The 24951-nt window shown below is 29.9% G+C and overlaps 1 protein-coding gene across 2 annotated transcripts in view; it reads left to right on the top strand.

Annotated features, from left to right (window-relative positions):
• Positions 1 to 24951, top strand: part of LOC129980965 (kin of IRRE-like protein 1) — a 497116-nt gene that overhangs the window by 283215 nt on the left and 188950 nt on the right. For both annotated transcript variants that reach the window (XM_056091509.1, XM_056091510.1), the window contains exon 2: positions 18125 to 18433. In XM_056091509.1, coding sequence (XP_055947484.1) covers positions 18125 to 18433 — 309 coding nt within the window. The remainder of the gene's footprint in view (positions 1 to 18124; positions 18434 to 24951) is intronic.

The raw sequence follows: 24951 nt of genomic DNA, 5'->3' as shown, positions 1-24951 counted from the left end.
CGTACAAGCATATAATCAATATCAGTTATAAGAAAATAAACTGAGATGATGCAACCGAAACTCATACAACCATTTGTAAGAGTGGGGGAGAGTAATTCATTAAAATATGTTTTCAGATATTTTTCAAAGTCAGCAGAATGCAAAACTTAAGTTAAAAACAAAATAAATTTGAAGAAAAGTTATTTGAACTCAGCAGTAATTGGAGAATATGAGATATGACACATATTGATTATCTTCAGCCCATTACAATGACAGAACTTTGAGAAATCGGAAGATTTGCATTATCCCAAGATCTTAATTATTTTCCTTGATGATAAATGGACCACTGAAATAATTATTTCTTCAAGAGCTGTATGTGTGAACATTTATTACAAGTCTTCTTTCCCCCCCCCCTTTTTTTTAGTCTTATGCATAAAACAATGAGATTTATACCGGTAATAAATTATGAAAACAATGAAGATCTTTTAAAAGGAATCTTGTGAAGAAGAACCACATAAAACATTCCTCTTCTTCCCCTTCCAAAAAAATAATGGATATTCTTGTAAAAACAGGTAAGATAATGCAAGGCAGGAAAACATAAAACCTTCTATAGATAAGGAAAAGAAAAACGGAGACTAGATAAGTAGAAGTCTTGAAACAAAAGACAGAATTTTGGAGCGGAAACTAATTCTGCTAAGGATAGCAGGTACAGTGTCTCCTATATAAAAGAATGGTAAAGCAAAGTGAGCAGAGTCAGCGCTTCTCCCTCGAATTTTCCCGGCTTTTTTTTTATTATTCTATTTTTTTTATTAGTTTTTATTCCTCTATTCACTTCACTTCGTAGGAAGCGTTTATAGAAAATGACCTTCTTTTGTTTCTGCTGTATTTTCGGAAATAGAATTCTTCTATGCGAAGATTAGAAACCTCTCTTAGAGAAAAGATGGAGAATGGAAGATGGGATACATAAGAGTTTTAAAAATCATAGGGTTAGGATGAGGTCCTGGGGTTCTTTTCACGGAAAAGGGGGCGTCTTTCGTCGGAGAACAAAGCAGTTATGTAAGGAACAAAAGATTATTTCCGCAGACAGTCGTTAAAATCTTTTGTTGGTCGGCGGATTGTCGTTTTGATCGGAAAAATAATAACTGTTGAAACACGTTTCAAGTTTCTCCGAATAATAATAACGCTTAATGCTTGAAATTCGGAAGATAATTCCATCTTCCATTGTTTGCTGAAATAGTTAGCGACTTGAACAAAATTGCGAATGACGTCACATTTCCATACAATGGGAACTGGCCACTTGCCATTTTTTTAAACTCATATCAGTAAGATGGTAACTATTGAAATCCCTAGAAAGCAAAATTGATAATGGATTGAGATTATGGAAACATTGCCAAATGGAATTTTCTTTTGCCATTATCGTCTTAAATGAGAGTTTGTTTTTTTTTCTCTCTCGAACCAATGGATTGTTATTATACACATTTATATGATTTAATGGATATTTTGCAATTCTAAAATCAATTACTTGTGTAAGAAACATCTTAAAGGACACTTTAGTAAATACATACAATATATACAGTCTATTAATTACAATAATAATAATAGTCTATTGTTATTTGAATTTTTATTACTTATTATTTGAATCTTTTTAGGAATTTCATACAGAATAAGAAAAAAGTAATTATTTGTTATATGAATTTAAAATTTTAATTTCCTGTTATGTTTTTATCATTTATTAATTTAAGGTGTCCGACTAGATTAAAAATATGTATTTGGACGAAAATTTGCATTTTTTTTTTTCTGTTTTAAGAAATATGCATGTTTCTGTCTCCAATGATAATTTTATTTTGTGTCTATATCAGCTAAAAACCAAGTTATAACAAAGTATTGACATGTAAGAGATGCTTATTTATAAGCATTTTAAAACTTTAAATGCATTTTCTGAAGAATGAGTTTTTTCATAATTCTACTGCACGAGTATCGTCATGTCTCAAAAAATAATCAAGATATCGTAATGCAATTTATAATTAGTTCTCGTTATGTTATGCAGTGCAACGAACTATGGATTTGATGTCCAATACTCTAGAAGTGGATTTATGATTGTTTAATGTTACACGTATAATGTTACAAAGAAAAGAAACACTGTTAACATTTTTTTTTCTTTAGAACAAACCTAGTTTTTGTAAATAAATGCTACAATTTAGATCAAAATATGCTTTTTCTTCAAAAACTACATATAAATTTTTATAATTTTACTTTTATTCACCATTTTATCTTAATCAAAAAACATCATATAAGCATTAAAATGTTAAGAAAAAAATCCCCTCCGAACCTAGTCAGATATCTTAAATAATCATAACATGAATGAACCAGAAAAACTATTCATAAATTATTCAGAAAAACTATTTCATATTCTAATCTATTGTAAGAGAGTTTACTGACATCTTTAATATTATTTAAATAAGTAATTCAAATAAAGCCAGAAATATGTGTACGATCATAAAAAGAGTTTTTCAATTAGCAAACAATGCATCCTAAATGGAATGTTTATAACCAAGAAATAGAGGTTTTTAATTTATCTTATTTAATTATATTCTTATATAAAAATGAAACATGAATAAATAATATATTGTAGTAGATAGTAATAAATCTTAATGCTTTCTATTGTCTGTTATATTTTCTTATGAAATGACTGATAAATGATATTATGCAATAACTTAATCTGATTATTGTATCCAATTTTAAGTTTCAACCATGTATTTATTATATTTCTTGGTTGTCAAAATACAATATCACAAATAATATATGGTAAGACATTAAATAGGCAATTTTTAAATTTATATTTTTTAGCGCAGATGGATCGTTGATTTAAAATTTCGAATTCTAGCGAATTTTAAATATTTATGTACTTTTATGCAATATTTAGTAGAATACACACTTTTTATTTTTTCTTTAGTTTTCGAGAAATTTTCCATGCGTTTTTAAATATATGAGTACATTTGTAATACTTAATCTGGATCTTTTTACCTGGAAAATATTCAGCCTAAAAAAATGTTTTTCTTTTATTTAGAGTTTTTTCTGACTTATTTTTCTAACATTTGTTCAGACATTTTTCTTTTTTCACAAAAACTGATAACGGGTGAAATAAGTAATTGCAAATTGACTACTAAAACAACGTGGGAAAAGGAACGTTGGACGAAAACTATTTTTTGATACGGAAACTCATGTTTTGGAAAAAGGATGGGGGAAAAAAAAGTCGAAATATAACAATCGCAAGCAGTGAAAACTTCAGAAGATTTAAAAGTTGACCGAAATGCCTCCCTCGGCAATACTTTATTATTGCCTTTTCAAGAAAACTAATAAAATATGAAAACGGAGGAAACGATGAACAAAAGATGGGAAAAAAAAAAGAACAGTTGGACTGGAAAAGTGGAGGAAAAAATCGTTGTTGCCACACGTAAAACTAATTTTGCTATCGAAGAGAAAAGTAAAACAGTGACAAAAACGTACTGTATTAAAAGATGTTGGCGAAAAAGAAAAGAACTAAGGAAAAAAATATGATGCCAGAAACTTATGGAATTGGGAGAGGGTAAGTCAGGCATTTTGGTAAAGGGAAGTTTGGGAAAATGTATAAATATATATACATGGAAAAAAAAAGAAGAAAGAAGTGAGAGGGATTGTAAGGAAGTTAGAATTCTACTCTCGTTTTCGTTTATTTGGTGTCTTTTTTTACTTTTCTGTTTTGTTCCTTAGTTATGTGGGTGAGCGAAGAAAAACAAATCTCTCTGAATCGCAGATGCCACGGAAAACAAAGGAACATTGGAGGGAGTGGTGTGGAATAGTAAGCAGAATGGAGGAATAGAAAGTGCCTCAAGAAAAAACATCCAAGAGAGGAATAAAGAACTACCAGTGCGGAAAAATTAAATCCAGATATTTTCATTTTTTATTCCCTTCTTTTCTTTCTTCTCATCTGGAAAAAAAATCCTTCTCGGACGTTGCTTGTGAACGATGCCGACTTTGCATCCATTCTGTCCCCCGTTGCATGAAATGAATCGATTTTTAATTTAAGAATTTTCCTTATGTGTACATCGTGTTGCACTGGAAGAAATATTCGCTGGAGACTCTGAAAAGAATCTCCAAAGAGAAAACCTGTTGTACTATTGCATTCATTTATGAAATTAAATTGATCTTCTCTGCACGTCTGACATTCATTTTTGACCATTCTGCCTTGCACTGAAAGATATATTCACTGGAGAATCTTGCGAAAAGGACCTTTCCAAAGAGAAAACTTGTACTATTTCATTCATATCTGAAATTAAATTGATCTTCTCTGCACGTCTGACATTCATTTTTGTCAATACTTTTTGACTTTTTAAAAACCATTTTTTTAAATCATTTAAAATTTCTGATTTATTTTTATCCTTGTTCTAAATCGTGCTAAATTATAGTTCTTCTTAACTTTTGACGTTTTACAATTTTAAAATACATCCTTGTTTTATTTACCTTTTTTATATTGGAACTGTTTAAAAATTCCTGTGAATGAAGCAGTCAGTCCTAAATTTGACCTTGTGCCAAAAAAAACCACACTATACTTATGACTTTTTATCAAAATCACTAGGTCAGTCCGCAGATAACTCTCACGGTCTTTCAAAAATGGCTGTTAAAGGGCACCCGTTCATTTGATTGAGACGGTTGGGTCACTGCCACCCTAACCTGGTTTTCTATTTATCTCAGGTTCATAGTGGAAAAATGTATCAGTGAGAGGATGAAGCCATTGAGTGCATGTCATAAGCATGAACAACAGCTATTGCATCAAAAATACAGCATACAAGACACATACGAAGAAAAGGCTTTGCAATAATAATAATTATTAGAAATTTTGCTAAATTATCACGTATGATCAGAAAGGATTGGGGATAAAAATGACTCGGAAATCTGTACTTTAACAAAAATATCAAATAAATACAAATTTAAAATGAACTCGGTGCATTTTACTATGATTCAAAGGACAGCAAAATACTTTCTTACAGTTCAAATACAAAGAAAGTTAATATTTCCATTCATAGTTGCATAACGAAATTTATCTTCAACTTCGTTCATAGTCAGTATTTTATTTCGAATTAATTGGCTTAAATAGCTCATTAAGCATATTAAGGAATAACATATTCCTTACATCATACATCACAGCATATTAAGGAATGAAAGTGGATGTAATGGATCCCATCTCAAAATCTACTATAGGCCGGAAATATGATTTTTTTAAGTACAAATATCCTTGATTAGTACGAAAATGTACCATATCCTGCTTAAAACTATGTAAGAAACCCAGTTTCTTTAGAATTTTAAGTAAGATCTAGCGGAAAGAAGTCGGAAATACTGCCATTAAGGCTGTTCTGTAAAATGGTTTTCCTTACAAGCATACTGTCTTTGCTTTGAAGCCAGATTACCATGATTTGTTTCTGATTAGCTTTTATGATTTGCTTGCTGACTCTGTCGTTGGATAAAAAGCAATTCCAAATGTATTCTTTATTTCTTGCTTCTAAAAGAAATAAATAGTCCTAACCCTTTTTTGCATGATAATGGAAATTCTTATCATAACATTTAGTGAATAAAAATTTTATTCAAAATAGATGCACTGTAAATTGGTTGTTGCTAGCAAATTTTTTCACGACTATTGAGTAATAAGGATCATAGCTATAAAAAAAAAATCAAATATCACAATCATTATACATGTTTTGAACTAGTCATTCCGCTGTTTGTTGTGGTTTGAAGAAATGTGTGATTTCTTGAATATTTATTTTAACAAATCTGAGATTTTTTTGCTAATAAAAGCTATAATGAGTGGAGAAATTTAGATGAGATTGACATTGAAGATTTTGTACTGAACTGAACATGTAAATTTGCATGATAATGGATATTTTCATACTGCTTTTTTTCATTATTTTATTTGAACATTTAATTTTGCATGATGATGAATATTTTCATACTGTTTTTAATTATTTTATATGAGCATGTAAATTTGCATGATGATAGATATTCTCATACGGTTTTTTAATTATTTTATTTGAACATTTAATTTTGCATGATGATGGATATTTTCATACTGTTTTTTAATTATTTTATATGAACATGTAAATTTGCATGATGATAGATATTCTCATACTGTTTTTTAATTATTTTATTTGAACATTTAATTTTGCATGATGATGGATATTTTCATACTGTTTTTTAATTATTTTATCTGAACATGTAAATTTGCATGATGATGGATATTTTCATAATGTTTTTTTAATTATTTTATATATTTATACTGGGATTTCTTTTAAACATTTTGACCTCTAATCTGGAGTATGGATTATATCACCCTGATTTATTTCACAAAAAAAGGAAAAAAAACATGCAAAGAAGGGCTAATATTACAAGGTGCTCTGTAATATTACTACAATATCTAACAGTGAAAGTTATTTGGAATATTGAATAGCATCATGGAGATACCGTGCAATATCTTAATATAAAAATGATCTTGTCTTGCCATTGCATTCGCTACGTCCATCTATTCAGTATTTAAGAATAGGTTGAACATTACATATGATTAATACACACCATAAATAAAAATGAACCTTTCAATTGCTATCTCTTTAACGTGTTTAAATCTAACTCCTTTATTACTTACACCCCGCGTACTTTCAATCGAAAGAACGTTTCATGGTAAGAGATTTCTTCAGAAACAACAAGCATAACATCATCTAGGCCCAGCAAACTCGTTCCTCAGTTTTTTGCATGGGATCGCATAAATCTTAACCCCTCCCTGCATCAATCGATGTGTAACCGCGAAAAGACATTTTGCAGCCCTTTTCAATAGAGCTCTTATGGAAATTTATTTTTCTGTGCTGAAACCCCACTGATTTCTTCTTTTTCCCCCTTCTTTTTCTTAAATTTCTTTTTTTCTTCTTTTTACTTATGAAAGAGTAATCGATCAAAATAAACAGTAAAGGCAGGCGGGCTTCTACACGAAAACGAATTGTAAAACAAATATTTCTCTTAATGTCGCGAGTATGCTTTTTCCATCCTTTCCGTTGTATCGTGGGGAATATAGGAATGCGGTAAAAGACACTCTTCAAATCGCTTTCAAATGTGGCTTTCTTGTTGTTGTTTTTTGCATTCTCCTGAGCGAATATTTGTTTAAATGTTATTTCGTCGTTCTTTGTCTTTCTTTTCTCTTTTTTTCTTTCTTTTTCTTTTTTCTTTGAAAAACGTGATGCAATGGTTTTTAATAAAACATATGCATGTGATGCTGGGAAGTCTCTGGATGTGAACCATATTTGAATTTCAATAATTTTTGGCATTATCTGATTCGAAGTTACAAGGAAGAACTAGTGCAATTCTCAGAAGTCCAACTCAAGAATTGATGAATCTCCATGTTAATCCAATTTAAAAAAAGTTTTTTTGAAATCGTGTTTGTCTGTTTGTATATGAAAATAATTCAAAAACACATCGATCTAGAAGAGTTTGCGATGTTGTCATTGGTCAATAATCAAACTTAACGCATTCATAAACTAATTCTGAAGGGCGAAATCTCTGTACTATTTTCAAATTACCCTTTTAACTTCTATCTTTCATTCAAACCATTCGTCCATAACATAAGCTTCTTAAGCATGTATATTCAGCCGTAATGAATACAATTACACACTTGCATTACCATCGGTCTCCTGATCGATAATACTATTTATTATAACAAACAATATTTATTGAATATTTTTTAATTATCAGTTTAATATACCAATCGAAGAGAAGTGCTAATAAACGAAAATTTTGATTTTTGCATCTTAGCTTTATATTTATAATTTTGAGTACGTAGATTTAATTTTTTTTCGATAACTATATTTATGATCTACTAAGTTTCCTCAGCCGTCGTTATCTTATTGTTTCTTGTTCATCCAACCCATATTTCAGTTTTAAATACCTATAATCCAACCAGTCACTTAAAGTTAGTTAAGTCCAGGCCTAAAAACCAAAGCCATGTTCTCAAATATAATAAGTTTAGACGCAAGAAATAAATCGGTTGAATCCTTTTTTCAGGATTGTACGAATGAGTATTGTAAGAACTAAAAAAATGGTTTTTGGTTTGTTAACTTAATTAATCCAGTTAAAGTATTTAGATTTATCTCATTGAAATCTTACTATCCCTACATAATTTCTTTAGACATCTTTGTTTTGTGGTTTTTTAATTATATATATTTTTTTCTTTTGTAAACAATCATCTTCCATCCCATTAACTCATGTCATTGACATACCTAAAATAATCTTCGCCTTAAACATAATATTGTTTCCAACTAGATGTGCATTAGTATCTTGTCTGGTTTACCTGAGGATGGGATTGAAGTTCTAAAGAAAATCTGCTCTTAGTCTGTTAATTTGATATCCATATTTTTCAATATTTAACTAACTACCTATTTATCCAAATTTATATATTTATTACTTAACCCTTTCTAGGGCCGTGGGAAGTATGCTTCCCATCAAATTTATCAATCTTTGTATGAAATTATGTAGGTTGGCATAAGTTCTGACAATTTTTTTTAGAAAGACAGAAACTTAGATGCTTCATTTATTTATCTTACTCAAAAAAATGTCTTGATTTGTTACTTAATTATTAATTAACCAAATTAATTAATCAAATCAAATTTATCTAATAAGCTAAATGAATCCCTTTTCTTATTCTAATTTCAAGCCTAAAATTATTTTAACATAATATGACTAGAAAAAAATGGTCTTTTAAAGGGTTAATTTGATACATCAGCATTGTCTTATTAATTCCTCTTTCGAACATTAGTTTTTTTCTTGGAAAAAAAATGCATTCTCTCCAATCAACTCAAATCACTCTTTGAAATATGAACTAAGTAAAATCACAACGAACATATTAAATACAGTATTATAAACGCTACAAGAAGTATTCCGATAAAAATATCTTCATTGGGTTTCACAAATATGGGAATGAGTATTCTAAATAAAAGCATAATTCTGTTTTTATCTTGACATGCTAGCTGCTGTATGAATCACATTTGATTCACATTTACTTTCTAATTAATGATGCCCTCTTTATTATTGAGAGATAGAAAATTGGGCCATTTAATTAAATAAGCTATTCACAAATATGGGAATGAGTATTTTAAATAAAAACATAATTAGGTTTTTATCTTGACATGCTAACTGCTGTATGAATCACATTTGATTCACGTTTACTTTCTTATTAATGATACCCTCTTTATTATTGAGAGATAGAAAATTGGGACATTTAATTAAATAGAGTATTCAAATTCTATGCATGAATTGCAGCTGCGAATTTTATATGAATGACGTCTTCAAAAGTCATTTACAAACTTAGAGATGCAACTAGCATACAAAACAACTGATTTGAAACGATGTTGCAAATGCAAATGCTGGCTGCCATAGAATTCTTTTGTTAGTAAATTATTTAGCAGAAAAGATTGCACCGTATGAAATATGCAACACAGTCGAATGGTATTCAGATTCACAATAGCACACAGCACAGATGTATAACAGCATGCAAAACGTGTATGTTAATCGTTTGTAGTTTAAATTATCCAAAAATGTGTTGCTGATAATATGCCTTACTAGCCATTATACCTCTCACGCTGCGTGCGTTTTGTAATTTATGTAATTTCTCTGTTACTGCATTATGCATTTCTATTCCATTAAACTTCTCTTATATACTTTATCTATTACTTGCTTATCTTTAATTAATTCACTGGAAAAGATAAATTGTAGCGGTTGCCCTAATGAAAATCTAGAAATGGCATTTTAAGACAGTCCACATCTGACTTAAGTATTTAGATTTAACTACTATTTGTCCAAACACTTATTTATTTTCCTGAATTTGCTTCGCCATCATTGTCTTTATTGTTTCTTATTTCCCAACTAGTGTTTTTCTTCTCGGGTAAACAATCATCTTCTATCCAATCAATTCGAATCACTCACAGGCCTAAAAGAAGAACAAAAAGAAATAAATAAAATCAAAACTCCCCTTTCAAACGTAATATTGTCACCAACAAGAAGTACATCGGTAAAAATCTCTTGTCCGGACTGCAGGAGGTTGGGGTGGGGACACTGTCGCCTTGAGTTACCCGTGACAGTTTCCTGACAATCCGAACTGTTTCATGGAGGGTACGTGACCCTTAAGGAGATCCCGAAGAAAATAATACATCCTCCTTCTCGCTCTGAGACGATCTGTCGCTAAACTAGATAAGAAGATTAACTCCTTCCCAGCAGGATGACACAGATGAGTGCGAAACATTTAGGAAGTATCTAGCGCTTTTCGAAAAAAAAGGGAAAAGAAGCAATCCAATATTGGTTCTGTCTAATGACTTGATCGGGTACTGCTGCACGAGCTTATGCCCTCTCCGTAGGAAGGGCCTCTCTTACATTAATTGAAGTCTAGGATTTCTACTCAAAGGATGGTTTTTCTATCTCGTAGTTTTATTCAGGAATTGATTTTTTTTCACTATGAACTTAAGTAAAGATCTAGCAATAATTTTGCCATATGGGAGGAATCAATCTTTAATCAAGCCATATAGCTTTGTGAATCAAAGTTTAAATTATTTTTTATCTATTATAGAAGGAATTTTTCTTTGGAACTTTAAATGTTAAGAAACTGTTATAAAGTTAAAATTATGTATAATAATACAATAACATGCTATTACATTCAAAACGTTCTGCAATTTATTTTATTTCGGAATTATGAAAACTGATAGAATTTTTTATATGGTGTTTTCTTTGAAGTAACTACTCCATGCCACCCTTTTCCCATTGTGCATACAAAGATGTAAAAATGGACCTCACGCTTGCTTTTTTCTCATCTTCTTGCGCAACCATCATTGTTAGCTGCATTTCTTCTGGATTTCAGAATTTCTACTGTTGCCCAAACAAATTCTCCTTCAAAGAAAAACATCACATGGATCGAGATCTGGTAAATAGGCCAGTAATGGAAGTACTGGAATTCAATGATTTAATTAATAATTTGACTTGAGTAGGGATCTGTCAGCTGGTGGATTATCGTGATGGGGATCCATAGTTTTGTTTTCCAAGAATCAAACGTTTTATACCTCATCCAATTATCCAAAAGTCCTTTGTTGAGTATTTGGTAAAAAGCCCTACAGGATGAATAATTGCTAATGACTTTTTATTTTACACAAGCAAGAATACACTTATGCAAAAGACAGTCGTTGACCATGACAACAGCACTTTCTAGCAGCAACTTTCAGTTCTTCTAGTCGCTATTAAACAACCACGACACACAAATTGCTGAGGCAAATCCCGCTGGAGATGAACACTTCAAGGACGAAAACCATTCGCCTATTCTTCTCGAATCGATAATAAAATTTCTTACTACTGACTACTCATCTCGTTTGTGTATCTTCGCTTTATAAAGCTTTCTGACAAGGCATCGAATGTTCCAGTACAAATGCTGGATCTCATCCTATAAATATATTGCCAAATGTTCACCAAGTTTGTCAGCAAGACCGGGTGCAAGTGACACATATCTATTCGAGCTATCTCTAAAGCTGTCTTTTTACTTGAAAACTGAGTGTGTAAGGAAGTAGTTTTACAGATTCGTATCGATTGTTGGCGTTTAAGGTGTAAGAGATTAATCTAAGATAAGAATATTTACTCATATATAGTTTATTAAAGAAAATGATGATATATGAAATAACTTTTATATATTAATGTTGGTATAAATATATTTTCCGACATGATAGATATCATATTTTCTCTGAAATTATAGATGTGTTTATTTGTGTTTATTGGGCACATGTATTCTCCAATAGTAAGATGACCTTTCTCGATTTTATAAGTAAAATCGTTCCAACATTTAATTAAAACTGAATGATGTTTTTGTGCTTTGAATAAAATTTTGGAAACAATATCAATCCCAAGAGCATTTCAAATTTTTGTTGAAGTAAAAGATAATAAAGCATTCTTATTTTGATCTTTTTGACTTGTTGATCACTTCAATAATGTATCGTTAAACAAAATTATCGATGTAATTGTTAATTAATACGAAATTAATTTCTTTACAGATTTGTTGAGCTGCATAATCACTAATTTCATATTTTTATTAATTCCATTTGTACGTTTGTCATTGTATATTTTAAATATTGCTTGATTGAATTTCTAAAACATACTTGTTCATTTTTTTTGTGATATTGATAGTTGTCACGAGCACATTAGATATTAATTGCTTAGTTTTTTTCAGCTTTAATGGTAATAAAATAAATGCAATTTCTATAATGCCTGCAAAATATTATTCTTTCACTGAATCACTTGATGGTTTTTCAGTTGTTGCTACAACAAACGAAATTATATGTATATGCGCTGTATATTTTTAAGCTATTTCCCTACGGAGTATAAAGAAATAAAACTTCGTGAGCTAAAGAGTGAACAAAAAAAACAATAACAAATGCATTATATTCTTTTTTTATTTTCTTCTTAACTGTGATCTTTTGTGGAGCAAACGATTTTGCGCTTAAAACGAAAGCACGTAAACGCACAACTTCTCTCACTTTTGATGTTACTCGGTTTTCGTGACCACCTGCCATCAAATAGTCCGAACAAACTTTCGTTTCAAAGTACCTAAAGATGACCATATCAATAACTACTTAGAGGAATGATAAAAACTTCCCCAAATTTTGTTGTTTTCGCACTGTTTTTCTTTCACTAAACCACGCGTTTTATTCATTTGGTGGTTAGGTATTTGATGGTTTAAAAAAGCGTACACGATGAATAGTTAATCGGTAAGACCTAGAAAATCAAGCGTTTTTTCTTCTTCCACAAAGGCGTTCCTGTTCGCAAACTTAGTAATGTCGTTAAAAATTACTTTTTTAGGGTTTGTTTCTATTTATTGTTGAATTCATTTATCTTTAATATCTCTTCATAATCTCTTTTCTCTAAATGTATTTTAGATATAAAGGGGGGGGGGCTTTAAGAATATACGAGTTGAAAACTCAGTAAAAACGATGTTCCATAAATATTGCATTCATATCTAGTATCTGTTTTTTTGCGATTGAATTTAGTTAAAACATTCCGTTTCAAAAATTATCCCAATTTATCAGTCAAAAATATGCTTAATATTAGATTATTAACAAATCGTGTAATCGTAAAAATGGTTTCTCTGTTACAAGAAAATATGTTATAACAGAGCTATTACTATTTTCCACAATAGCTCCAGGCAAATAACTATTTTTCACAATAGCTCCAGGCAAATAACTATTTTTCACAATAGCTCCAGGCAAATAACTATTTTCCACAATAGCTCCAGGCAAATAACTATTTTCCAGCCATGTTATATGAAAACCATATTGTTCGAATTTCTTATAATAAAAGATTTATCATAATTCACTTAGAAGCAGCTTTTTTATATTCAAATATAGAGAATATTTTATTTTTGAACAGATGAATGGTGAAATCGCAAATTTTCAACCGGGTTGCCAGCATGTCCTTTAGTAAAAGAATTGCTTTCAAGTTTATCGTATTATGCAGAACTGTTTTTGCCTTGTTTTGTAAAGAAATAATTATTTTTTTAAACTCTCCCTTTCTAATATATATAATATAATATGCAATATGCATGCATACCGTGTTGTTAATTTTGTCACCATGTTATTGAATTGTCATGTTATAAAATAACTTCCTATTCACTGCTGTTAAAAAAATAAATTTATTTCCTTGTCTAAAATTAATTACCAAAAAAAAAACCCTCTCAAACGTGCATTATATAGCCACTACTCACTCTGATCGCTTTCGAAATGGTTCATAACAAGCAGCGTGCATAAAAATTGCTCTTTCTTCTTCATCGTCAAGCGGTTTCAATTACTTTGAAATTCGCTTCAAACTCACTTGGCGTTGAAACGGGGGTTGCCGAAGAAATGTTAACTCACTGGTGCTTGAAATTAATCCCTCGCGCAAGAGCTCTGGGGGAATGGCGCGTTATAAAATTTCGCTGAAATCTGCTTTTTTTGTGTGTGGTCCTGACTTAATCGAGCGCACATTTTGCGAGGAGTTTAATTTCGCAGATTGTCGGCATAAATAGCGGAGTTGGCAGTTTTTGCTGTTTTTACTCGTTCTTTGCTGCTGCACTCTTTCAAATACAGATTAGTCAGGACTACAACAGTTTCTGCCCCCCCCCTTTAGAATATTTTAAAGAAATTTTAACTTCGACTCATTGCTTTATTTATGGTGCGTGTTTTAAAGACAGCTTAGTTGTAATTTTTTAAAATTCTTTTTTGCCGAATGAAACACTTTTTTTTTGTATCATATAAGCAATTTGACAATCTGGGAACAAGAAGAAACAAAATCTGCAAATTCTATAAAAAAAGGTAGCATTTCCTTTTTATTCAATGCTCTTAAATCTACGCCCTTTTGGTTGAGAGTGGAATTTTAATCATTTGGATTTAATAAACGTAAAACAATTTAAGAATTTCTTTTTATGTGACACAGTGTCGAAATTATTATCATTATTTCTGTTGACTTTTTCAGTTAATTTTGAATATTTTATAACTACATTAATATATGTTTCAGTTTTTTTATTTTTGACCTGAAGCGTGGATTTGGTTTTATTTCATAACTAAGCTGAGAAATATTTTGATTTTTTTTTGTTAATTATCTTTAATATAATTTTTTTTCTTGAGAATAGTGAGATAATTGCTTTTTTATATTATATTTCTAAATTACAATGAATATATACTATCCGTTATCTAGAAACTAAATTTCCACTCCTCAAAAGTACTATTTTGAAGTTAAATTTATTTTTAAATCTTTTGTATCATGCTTTCCTACACGTATATTATCTAATTCCAACTTGTTTTATTTATTTAATTAAAGTACAATTCTATGTTATGAAAATAACATGGATTGGAAATGAAAATTTCAGTACAATTGGAAGAAAAATGATGTTTAATCTGCAATTTTTTTCAATAAAACTCATGTACTCCCGTTTTCTTTCTCCAAATATCAGTCTTTACTTTGATTAGCTAGTTCCTATGTCTTATCAATTCGCTTGACTTGTGCTGCTTTATCTTTCTTTTTTCATTGTCTTTACTTTTGGTTTTAAAGAAAATGCACCCATGCCCTCATTTGCTGTTTCTAAATTGTTGTTTATTTACTTCATACAATATTTTTAGATTTATTTTTAATATGGCAACTCGGCTGATGTTTTGATCTAACCTATTTGCTTTGATTATTAACATATTTCAGCCGATCTCCCTTTAATTTGCAAACGCTAGAATTTAATTCAGAAATGGTTAAAGCTCTACTGTTAGTTGATTATATAAAAACAAGGTCAAGGTTATGTTCAAATTAACGCAGGGAAGGGATTTTGGATGTTTATTATATATCTATTCGATTGTCCTTATAGAAAATTACTTTGATGGTACACCGAAAAATGTATATAAAAATTGCATTGTAAAGCTAGGTTTTGTGCTTTTGTGAAGGTAGGCCTCCATAAATTGATGTCTAATCTTTAAAATAAAATAACATCTATTCAGTTTACTCTAATTAATATATTAAGTTCACATATTTACTTGCCACCAATATTGCTTTTTGTTCTTGGAATGACATTTAGTCTTTTATTAGAGGACATGTTTGTTGCTAGATTAAATTGCTTTGAGTTTCATTTGCATATCTTAATATACAACTCAGCTACGAAACATGTATCAATTATATATAAGTGAAGTATGATTCATCGAACTTTTGAGTTTTACAATTTTCGATATTCGGTTAATGTACAATCGGCACATTTGTATATGGTCTTTCTGATTTTGCTCTTAGTGTTTTTATGCATATTATCCTGTTTTTGTTTTTTAATTTTAAAATAAAAAATATTTTTTTTAAAACATATTTTATAATTACAAATCTAATAAATCAAAATTTTTTAGCTGTTTAATTTTTCAAAATTAACATTTATTGAAGCACCATTTTTGCCGTAATTCTAAAATAATATTTTCAAAAAAAATATCTTTTTTAAAATTTTTAATGTGAATAGTAGGTACGTATTAACCACTTAACTGTTTTGTCCGAGTGCCATACGTGCATCGATTTATCGAATTTTGATAGTTGTAAGCAAAAAATTAACCATTCGTAACTATTATAATTCAATATTAAAATTACTTCGAATACATAAATAAGTCGAGTATTTAATGGTTTTCCATTTAAATCAAAATAAGAAAATATTCCGTAAATAGGAGGTGTCATCTTATTAGAGAGTAAAGAAAATAAAACAGTTAAGGGGTTAAGGATAAGTTTTATTTAATAAACTCATACAAAAGCTCTGTAATTTTCTTGAAAACAAAGCTCTTTTATCAATAGGGTTTCGAATGAAAGGATGTTTACATTTGCTAGCTGAATTCTCTTTCAAATTCGTAGGCAAAATCGCTGACTTAAGCTTTGATTTGAATCCAGAGATTTATGTAAAGGGACTCTGAATGAAATATCAAATTCAGAAAAATATCTTAGCCTGAATTAAAGACACTTTTATTTACCGGCCTGAAAAGCGATCACATAAAGATTCTGACAAGCGAATTTAAACGAGGATTTTTCTTCATATTTGAAGGAAAATTTGTTCATTAAAATGGATGTATCAGGGGTTTCCTTACAATAGCGAAATTATATATCTTTCCTCTTTTAAAGATCAATCTTTTCATTTCAATAAACAGCATTGAAAATATACTTTATTGTTGATGCTTGATCCTATTGTATTTGGAAATTTTCCTTTTACTGTTTTCTAATTACTAAAAATCTGTTGATTTCGTTGCAAAGTTTTATTTATCAAATTCTATTTGTTACTAAAACGCATTTTATTAAAAGATGTTATTTCTCAGAAGAATACATTTCCGCTGTTTTAGTTTTTGAAACAGAAATTGGTGTTGAAATATATTGTTAAACTTTATTCAATTTGAATTATACTATAGTGTTTATAATCCTAAAAGCATTTATCATTTCTTTGATTTCGCAAGTTTTCCATTTCGGCAAGTTTTAACCATTGTTCTGTATACGTAAACTCTTATCAATATATAAATCATTGTTTTTAATATGTTGAAGCTGATGTTTTTAATACTGACATTTTAAGAATTTCATACTCTGAAGCTTATACGTAATTATTTTAAGTTTCTCAATAGCTGTCTGCTTTTTAGAAATGGTAATTATTGTAAATAGTTCATTGAAAAATTAATATTTTAATTTGTTACTTTGATTTTAGAAAATTTTTTTTTTTCAGCCAGTGTTTCTGTTCTGAAAAAATGTTCAGATTTGTGATTAATTGCGAAACTTTATTCTTTGATGCATTTAATTTCTTTTTTTTTATGTTATGATAATTCTCAAAGACAGAAAAAAAAATCAATTCTATACTTAAAATTTGATTTATGATTTTCTTGTTATGTTATGCGAATGTTTCAAAATTAATGAATAAGATGATAAATACTATATCAAATATATGTATTAAGATTGTATATAATACTTAATTGTATAATTATTCTTAATAACAATTGAGTATTACCTAAATATTAAAAAAAATTCATGTCGAAAACTATTTTAATAACAATGAAATTGAATTATATATGGTGGGAAGAAATATTAATTTATGGTTAGAAATATTAAATTAGAGATACTTGTTTGTTCAGATGTAACATCTTCTCATATTTCAATATTGCTTTAAGTTCAATATATTTTTGTACTTATCTGGTTTACTTCATTTTAACGTTAATTAAATCATTTTAACATTTGGTGATTCATGAATTAGTATTTGGTAATTCAGATATGAAAGAATTTAGACATTAAATTATTTAGATTCTCGTTGAGTTTTGAATCTTTATTAGATTTAGTTTAAAACGAATCTTTCTTTTTTGATGTATGGCCAGATGATAATGCCGACGAATGGCCTCAATTGACCTCAATCTTTGTATTTCCATATTAATAATCCATACCATTTTCACACCCATATTACCCATCCATACCATTTTCCCATCATTTTTTCATCATATTTCAAACTGAATTTTTCCAGTATATCTATCCAATATGAATAAGCTTTTACATACAATCGATTTTTCAATGCATTTCTAATTTGTTCTCTCTTTCATCTTCACAGGTATCTATGCAGCTCAGCAATTCGAAATCAAGCCTAGCAGCGTGGAGGTGAACCCTGGCGACACAGCTGTTCTAACGTGCAAAGTGCACAACCGACAAGGCGAATGTGCTTGGTTGAAGGATGGCAAAGTGATGGGCAAGATTGATACCAAGTATGAGTTCTCGAGAGAACCCCCGGATGGTGACTGCAGCATTCGCATCCGTAATGCTAAAATTGAAGAGGATGATGGCATGTGGCAGTGTCAAGTGACACAAATTGCTTTGACGGAGCCAACACTAACAGCACCCGAAGTGAAGTTTACTGTTAGAGGTCAGTAATATGTGTTCTTATCTTAAAAATCAGTACCAGAATAATATATGTTCAAAAATGGTATAAGAACATAAGTTGTGTTAAACTTGCATACATCTACGGCATTAAACTTGCATTTATTTTAATTTATTACCATACATGTGCATTTATTATGTCGGAGTCAGAGTGTAATCCATGTAAGTTATGAAATGAATTGTCTATCTTGATGGAATTCGTATGAACACAGAGTTAAGATGAAATAAGAATTTATTTTATTCTTCCCTTACTCTTATAACTTCAAAACAATTTCTCTTCGTGGAACATGTATATAACTCTAAACCAAATAATGCCGATTAATTGAAAGAAGTTCCGGTGTTTTCTTAAACATAGCATATATTTTCAATAATAAGAGCATTAACCAACGGGTCACTAGTATTCTTGTCGAAAGATTTATTTCAGTTCAGATGTAGAGGCGTTCGGTAACCAAACATCGTCGATATGTACAAGAATATCTATCAACAGATGACGAGGAAACCTTTTAAGAAACCTTAGGCATGGACTTAGTTTGCAGCTATTATTTCCCAATTTGGAAGATGTCATGTGTAGATTGCTAACAGAATAAAGTGTTCAGTTGTTCACATGTCTGTTATTCAAACTTTTGTTCTTGCATTGGAACCACATTTCAACGTATCGCCAGAAAATTGCCATGCATTACAATATTAAGCTGTAGCATCCTTCAGCGATATGAGCACTTATTAATACCTAGCACAACATCTAGACTAGAAGTGAATAAATGTGTCTTTGCATTTTATTATTTAAATAAAGTTTTATGTTTATGCAGATATAAAAAAGTAATTAATTCATTCTTATCAAAAAAATGCAAGTCGAGCTTGGGGCAAAAAAAGGGCAACCTCTAAAAATAAATTTAGCGTTTTTGTGCAAAAATGACCATAAACTAAGTTTTATTTTCGAAATATTGAACGAGAATGAGTCATTTACCAACCGATAAATTAGCAACTTTTTAAATAACAAAGATTGAGCAGTTCTGGGAATGTAATTAACAGTTCAACAACTTAAAATTGTTCACAAAATTGCCTTGCAGAATATAATCCAATCATTATTTCACATCATGACTTGAAAAAATTGGTAATCACTTTGGTTAATCACAGAGCCTACAACTGGTTGTTCATTTTGGTTACTCGACAGTTATAATTTCGACTTGATAAAGAAGAGAAGATAAACTTCTTATATTATTCTTAATTAGCATTATAACAATTTGATGTTTGGTTTAGAAAGTTAATAAAAATCCTAATAGCATATTGATTCAACGTTAATACAGATAACAATCTGCTAGTAATACTCTTATATCACCTTTACGACAAACATCAATTCAAAAAGTCATTCCCCAGCATGCACAATTCATTTTTCAATAAAATGCTTTACAAATCTAATCCTATTGTACTACTGGACAAGACAACAACAACAATAAAATGCAATTTTGTTTGCAATTATTTTTGTAAACATTGTTTTGAAAAAGATTATTATCCTTAGTTAAAAGTCAAAATGAATAAAAATGAGACTGCAACCGAAATATTCACTTTCTGATTTTTGATACCGGAGACTTAATCCTCTCCTAACCCGGTAAGATCATTCGCGCAAGTACGTTATTATTTAAGCCCATTTCCGTAGAGGATCCTATTACACCTCTTTGATACTTGCAAATTAACTTTATCGGAGTCAACCGCTGCTCATTTACCATGCATAAAACCCGGGCATGATCCAATTTAAGTGGAGGGGGCAGTTAGAAAAAAAAATTTCCCATCTTTCTCCAGTAGGCTCACCAAAGTATCATCATTATCATTATGTCATTGAGGACCCGCTATTGCTTATTCATACAATGCAGGGAAGAGTTTCCGAAGATGGATCCTGTGGGTGGGGAGTGGGGGTCGACGAGGGGGTGGATTAGAGGGCGGAATAACAACAGTTGTTTGATAAATGACTCTGAGAACTCCCATCGACGAAGCACAACTTTGCGCCCCATTAAAACATGCAAATTATTCATTCTCCTGCGTAAGAAAGTAGTCCCACTTTTAGGAAATTTTTAGGGGGTGATTGATGGTTTTGCATGCTATATTTTAAAAGGATCTTCGGTGAGGAAAGTGTATTTAGGATTTCGTAGAGGTTTGCGGAGCATACAGAATCATCAAGAGTACTTACGGTTCTTTAAGAAATTGATCAGTTTAGCAATGTTTTTACGAGTTAAGTGCCTAGGTCGATTTATTTATGTATGAAATCTTTCTTTTTATTATGCAGTACCTGAGAATATTAAAATATTTCTTTCTTAGTGATTTATGCTCAACTAATGACGACAAATGTTTGCTTTTTAATGCATGCTCTGTGTATTGTCGTGTATAATTTTATAATATTATTATAAATTTACCTTTTCATTTGAAATCTGCTCATTAAGAGATTTTTTTTTAAATTAGTGATATTGCTAAAATAAGTAATTAAATATTTCTCATTTATTAATAATTTGTATCTGAAATGACTTACTTTTTTTTTTCAAAATTAAATCAGTTAATTTCTGTATGTTAATTTTTCACGAATTAATAATGAAAAGGATATCACTTTAAAGTTTTCTCAAATAGATCAATTATCATTTATATTTTATAATTTAATAATTTTGTTAAATTTTATGTTGTTAAATTATTACATTTTATTTGACAAGATTTCATACTAATTGCAATTTTCAGTATCGACAATTCAGTTTTAGGATTTGTTTGTTTAGGATTTGCGAGAATTTTAAAACCAAAATTTATTTCTCATAATTCCATGTTTCGTGAATTAATTTCTTTAAAATGTTGATTTTTATATCAGATTGGGAGATATATTATTTATTTTTACACTGTTATTTAAACATTTGATTGAAAATAATTTATTTTGCTTTTAAACGCGAAATGAAATATTTTCGTTTAAATAATTTTCATATTTTATGCAACTCCGAGCTAAATCGTTTTTCTCGCTCGCTTCTTGCAAACAAATCATTTTTAGCATCGATATTACCATAAATATTTTTTATTGTACATTTCATTTTGATCAAAATTGATGTCCCCCTTCAAATTCAATAAATTGCCAATTACCGTTTTACAATAACAGCGCTTTTTTCCCCCCTCTGCGGTTTTAGACGTTGCGAAAGGCAAATAAAATTGCTTTTACCTTCCTTTGAACCTGTAACTTTTATTTTAATGTGTAACATTACTTTGCCGTTCTTTTTATTCGTAAAGAACACAGAGAAATGAATGCATTATAGAACTCGGCGTAACGCAATAATACTATCTTTCTCCATAAAAATGGCTTTATTAACGCTGAGTGTCGGTGTACAAGCAGCCATAAATTCGCATTTTATTACCTTATCTTCGAAAACAGCACTTAGGTTTGGATATTAACTGATATTAGATATCATTCCTTAATCCAATCATGGATAGGGAAACAAATAGCATGTTATTACAGACTTAAGCAAAGCGTTACAAAAATGGCGTTATTAAATTCGCTTACTCGAAATATCGATTTCGGCATTGAAATGTCCTAACTTTTGGTATTGAAATTCGGCAACATTTCCGTGAGTTAACTGTTAATAATCCGTATTGGCTACCAGATAAGCGCTTTAACTTATGTGTAATGTCGCTGTAGGTGAGTGCGATATTGAGTTCCGTATATCAGCACTTGACTCATATCGCAGCAGGGGAATTGAAGCACTTAAGTTATGTTACTGTTTTACCTGCTGTAATGAAACAGAGATTTGGTATACGAGATTGTGCTGTACGAAAGTCAAGTATTTTGATCTAGCTTTGATTTATTTTAGGAATAATAGCTTTTTATATTGCATCCCCTTTTTTAATTAAAAATCCCTGAAAAAATTATGTTAGTAAATCTCCATATATATAATAGATTTTAATCCGAGAAACTTCTGAGATTTTAAAATTTGATTTATTTTAATTCGGCGTAATTTATACAAATAGAAAGCGATAAAATATATGTCAGTCTACATTGCGATACAAGAGAAAAAGAGCAAAATACTACAATACTATATCGCAATACAAGAGTAATAAAAAGATTGACGTTTTTCCCTTCAATGGTTTTACAACGATATTTTGATAGGGATATATTTGACACGTTGTAACCTTCGGAAACTGAAATTTAGGTATCTTTTAAAAGAATGTTATAAACATTAAGGATTTGTATCCCTTTACTCGGATTTTGAGAACCTGCTGAATTCAGCAGTTTTATAGGGCGCTTGTAGAATTAGTTAAATAAAAAAGTGGAATTGGATCAGGAAATAAGATAACATTTTAGAATGAAGTTAATATGGCTTAAATTAAGATAAAAATTAGAATTAAATCTTAAATTAAATTACGAGATATCGTTACATATATTTATATAAACATTTTTTAACCGTTTCCGTGGCCAAATAGAAGAAATTTTTGAATGTTTTTCTTTTTATTTCACCATGAGAGGCGTAATTTAAGTGTAAAGAATAAGCGATCATAAAAGATGCATCAGTCTACATCAGGACACAAGAGCAAAAGAGACAAAAATTTCCCTTCAGTGATTTTTACAATGAGATTTTGATAGGGATTTCTTTTATATGTGTCCATTTAGGAAAGGAGATCTTAAGTATCATTAAAAGAATGTTGTAAGCATTCGGGCTTTTTATCCCTTCGATCATAGCTTGAGAAAATGGGGAATTCATCAGCTTTCCAGAATCCATATAGAATTTATTAAATAAAAATATAGAAATTGGATTAGGAAGTAAGATAAAATTTTAAAATGTGGTTAATATGAACTAAATTAACATAAAAATGATGTAAATAATTAGGATTTAAATTAGATTAGGATTATATATATAATGGATTGCATTTTCGAAAGAAATATACATTGAGTTAGTTAACGATTTTTATTCTTCACAATTTTAAGATTGCAGTCCAATTTTTATTTTATATCAAATTATCTTTGTTAAAACCGTGCAGGAAACTGACTGGGAAGGCAAAAGAAAAGAAATATAGCATGAGAAAGCTTTATCAGCTTATATATTTGTGATAGTATTTTGTCGGTACAGCGTATTGATTCTGTGAGGGGAAAATATAGCCCTCGTAAATGAAAAGTTAAATGTACTGTAAAACCGCTCTTCAGACTAGGAAATCATTTTTAGAATGTAGAACTAATTAGGCAAATATTACATTATATCTAATATTCTTTATAAAAATGATTTATCACTTTAATTAACTATTATCCATATTAACCCATTAATCACGTTTTCTGTGACATACATATTCATTGTATTGTACTTATTCGAATTAAATAAGGGTCGTGCGATTCGGATATGAAGAAATTTGTGTGATAAGTTACAGCTTAGAAATGAAGTAAAAAATATTTCAGAGAAGGAAAAAGCTAATTTTAATCTTTGAAGTTAAGCATAAAAAAATTTAACATAAAATATAAAGAGAGTAATTCTGTAAAATTTACATTGAAATTTACATATTCAACTATATATATTCTCTTATCAATTAAAACTTGCATATTTCTTATATACGTATATACGAATTTCGTATTCATATGCATATATATAAATATTGTTACAAATCTGTCATTTTGCTACCCGGCACGACTAGTGTCAACGTAAGAAAAACCGTTGTAAGATCTGTCCTGTGCGTCAATGACCCGAGAGCTTGGCGACCATTTGGCGACTTGGCGTTGAATTTGGCGAGTTTGGCGACTAAATGGATAATACCAGAAAGTTCGAGAAGTTTCATGATCCATCCAGTAATAACAGAGATACACCCAGGTACGCCCTGATTGGTCTGCAGTTTCTAGCCCCGCCTCCCGGAACTATAAAAGACGAGCACTCTGAAAAAGAAAAAAAAAGAATTTGTGTGTATCATCAGAAGGCGGGTGTGAGAGGAGTCGGAGTCGCCGACAAAATAAGAAACTTGGAGAATTAGACAGCAAGAAAGCTGCTGAACTATAGCAATTAAATGTGCTGCGCTATTACAATTGATTAGCGGTATTTGTTGTAGAAGAAAAATTTTGTAACAATATATTAAAATTTTAGATTATATATATAAGGAAAGTTATAAGTTTGGATAGTTGGGCACGCGGACGCATTTACTCATATTTAAGCTAAAAGCATGTTTACGTTTATATGTTCATATGTTGAACTGATTTATTTAGGTATGCTATAATGATTTGTAAATAATTTTTCGGGTATCACTCTAATCAGATTGTATTTCAAAATTTTGATTTTTTCTTCTTCTTTTTTTTCGTTTCTGAATTATTTTTTTAAAGAAAAGATTTTGCTAGCGTTTTCTTTTAGAAAAAAATAATAAATTAGTCATTCATTAATAATAATTAAAAAAAACAAATAAATTTTCGAAAATTGCAATATATTCTTTTAAGGTAAAATGATTTTACTTTTCCTATTTTTAATCAGTAATATTAAGAATTTTAATTACTCTAGGTATTTTTTACATGATGATTATTAC

The sequence above is a fragment of the Argiope bruennichi genome, chromosome 8, assembly GCF_947563725.1.
Source record: "Argiope bruennichi chromosome 8, qqArgBrue1.1, whole genome shotgun sequence".
NCBI lineage: Eukaryota > Metazoa > Arthropoda > Arachnida > Araneae > Araneidae > Argiope > Argiope bruennichi.
Note: the sequence above shows the minus strand (reverse complement) of the source record. Positions and strands in the feature narration are given on the sequence as shown.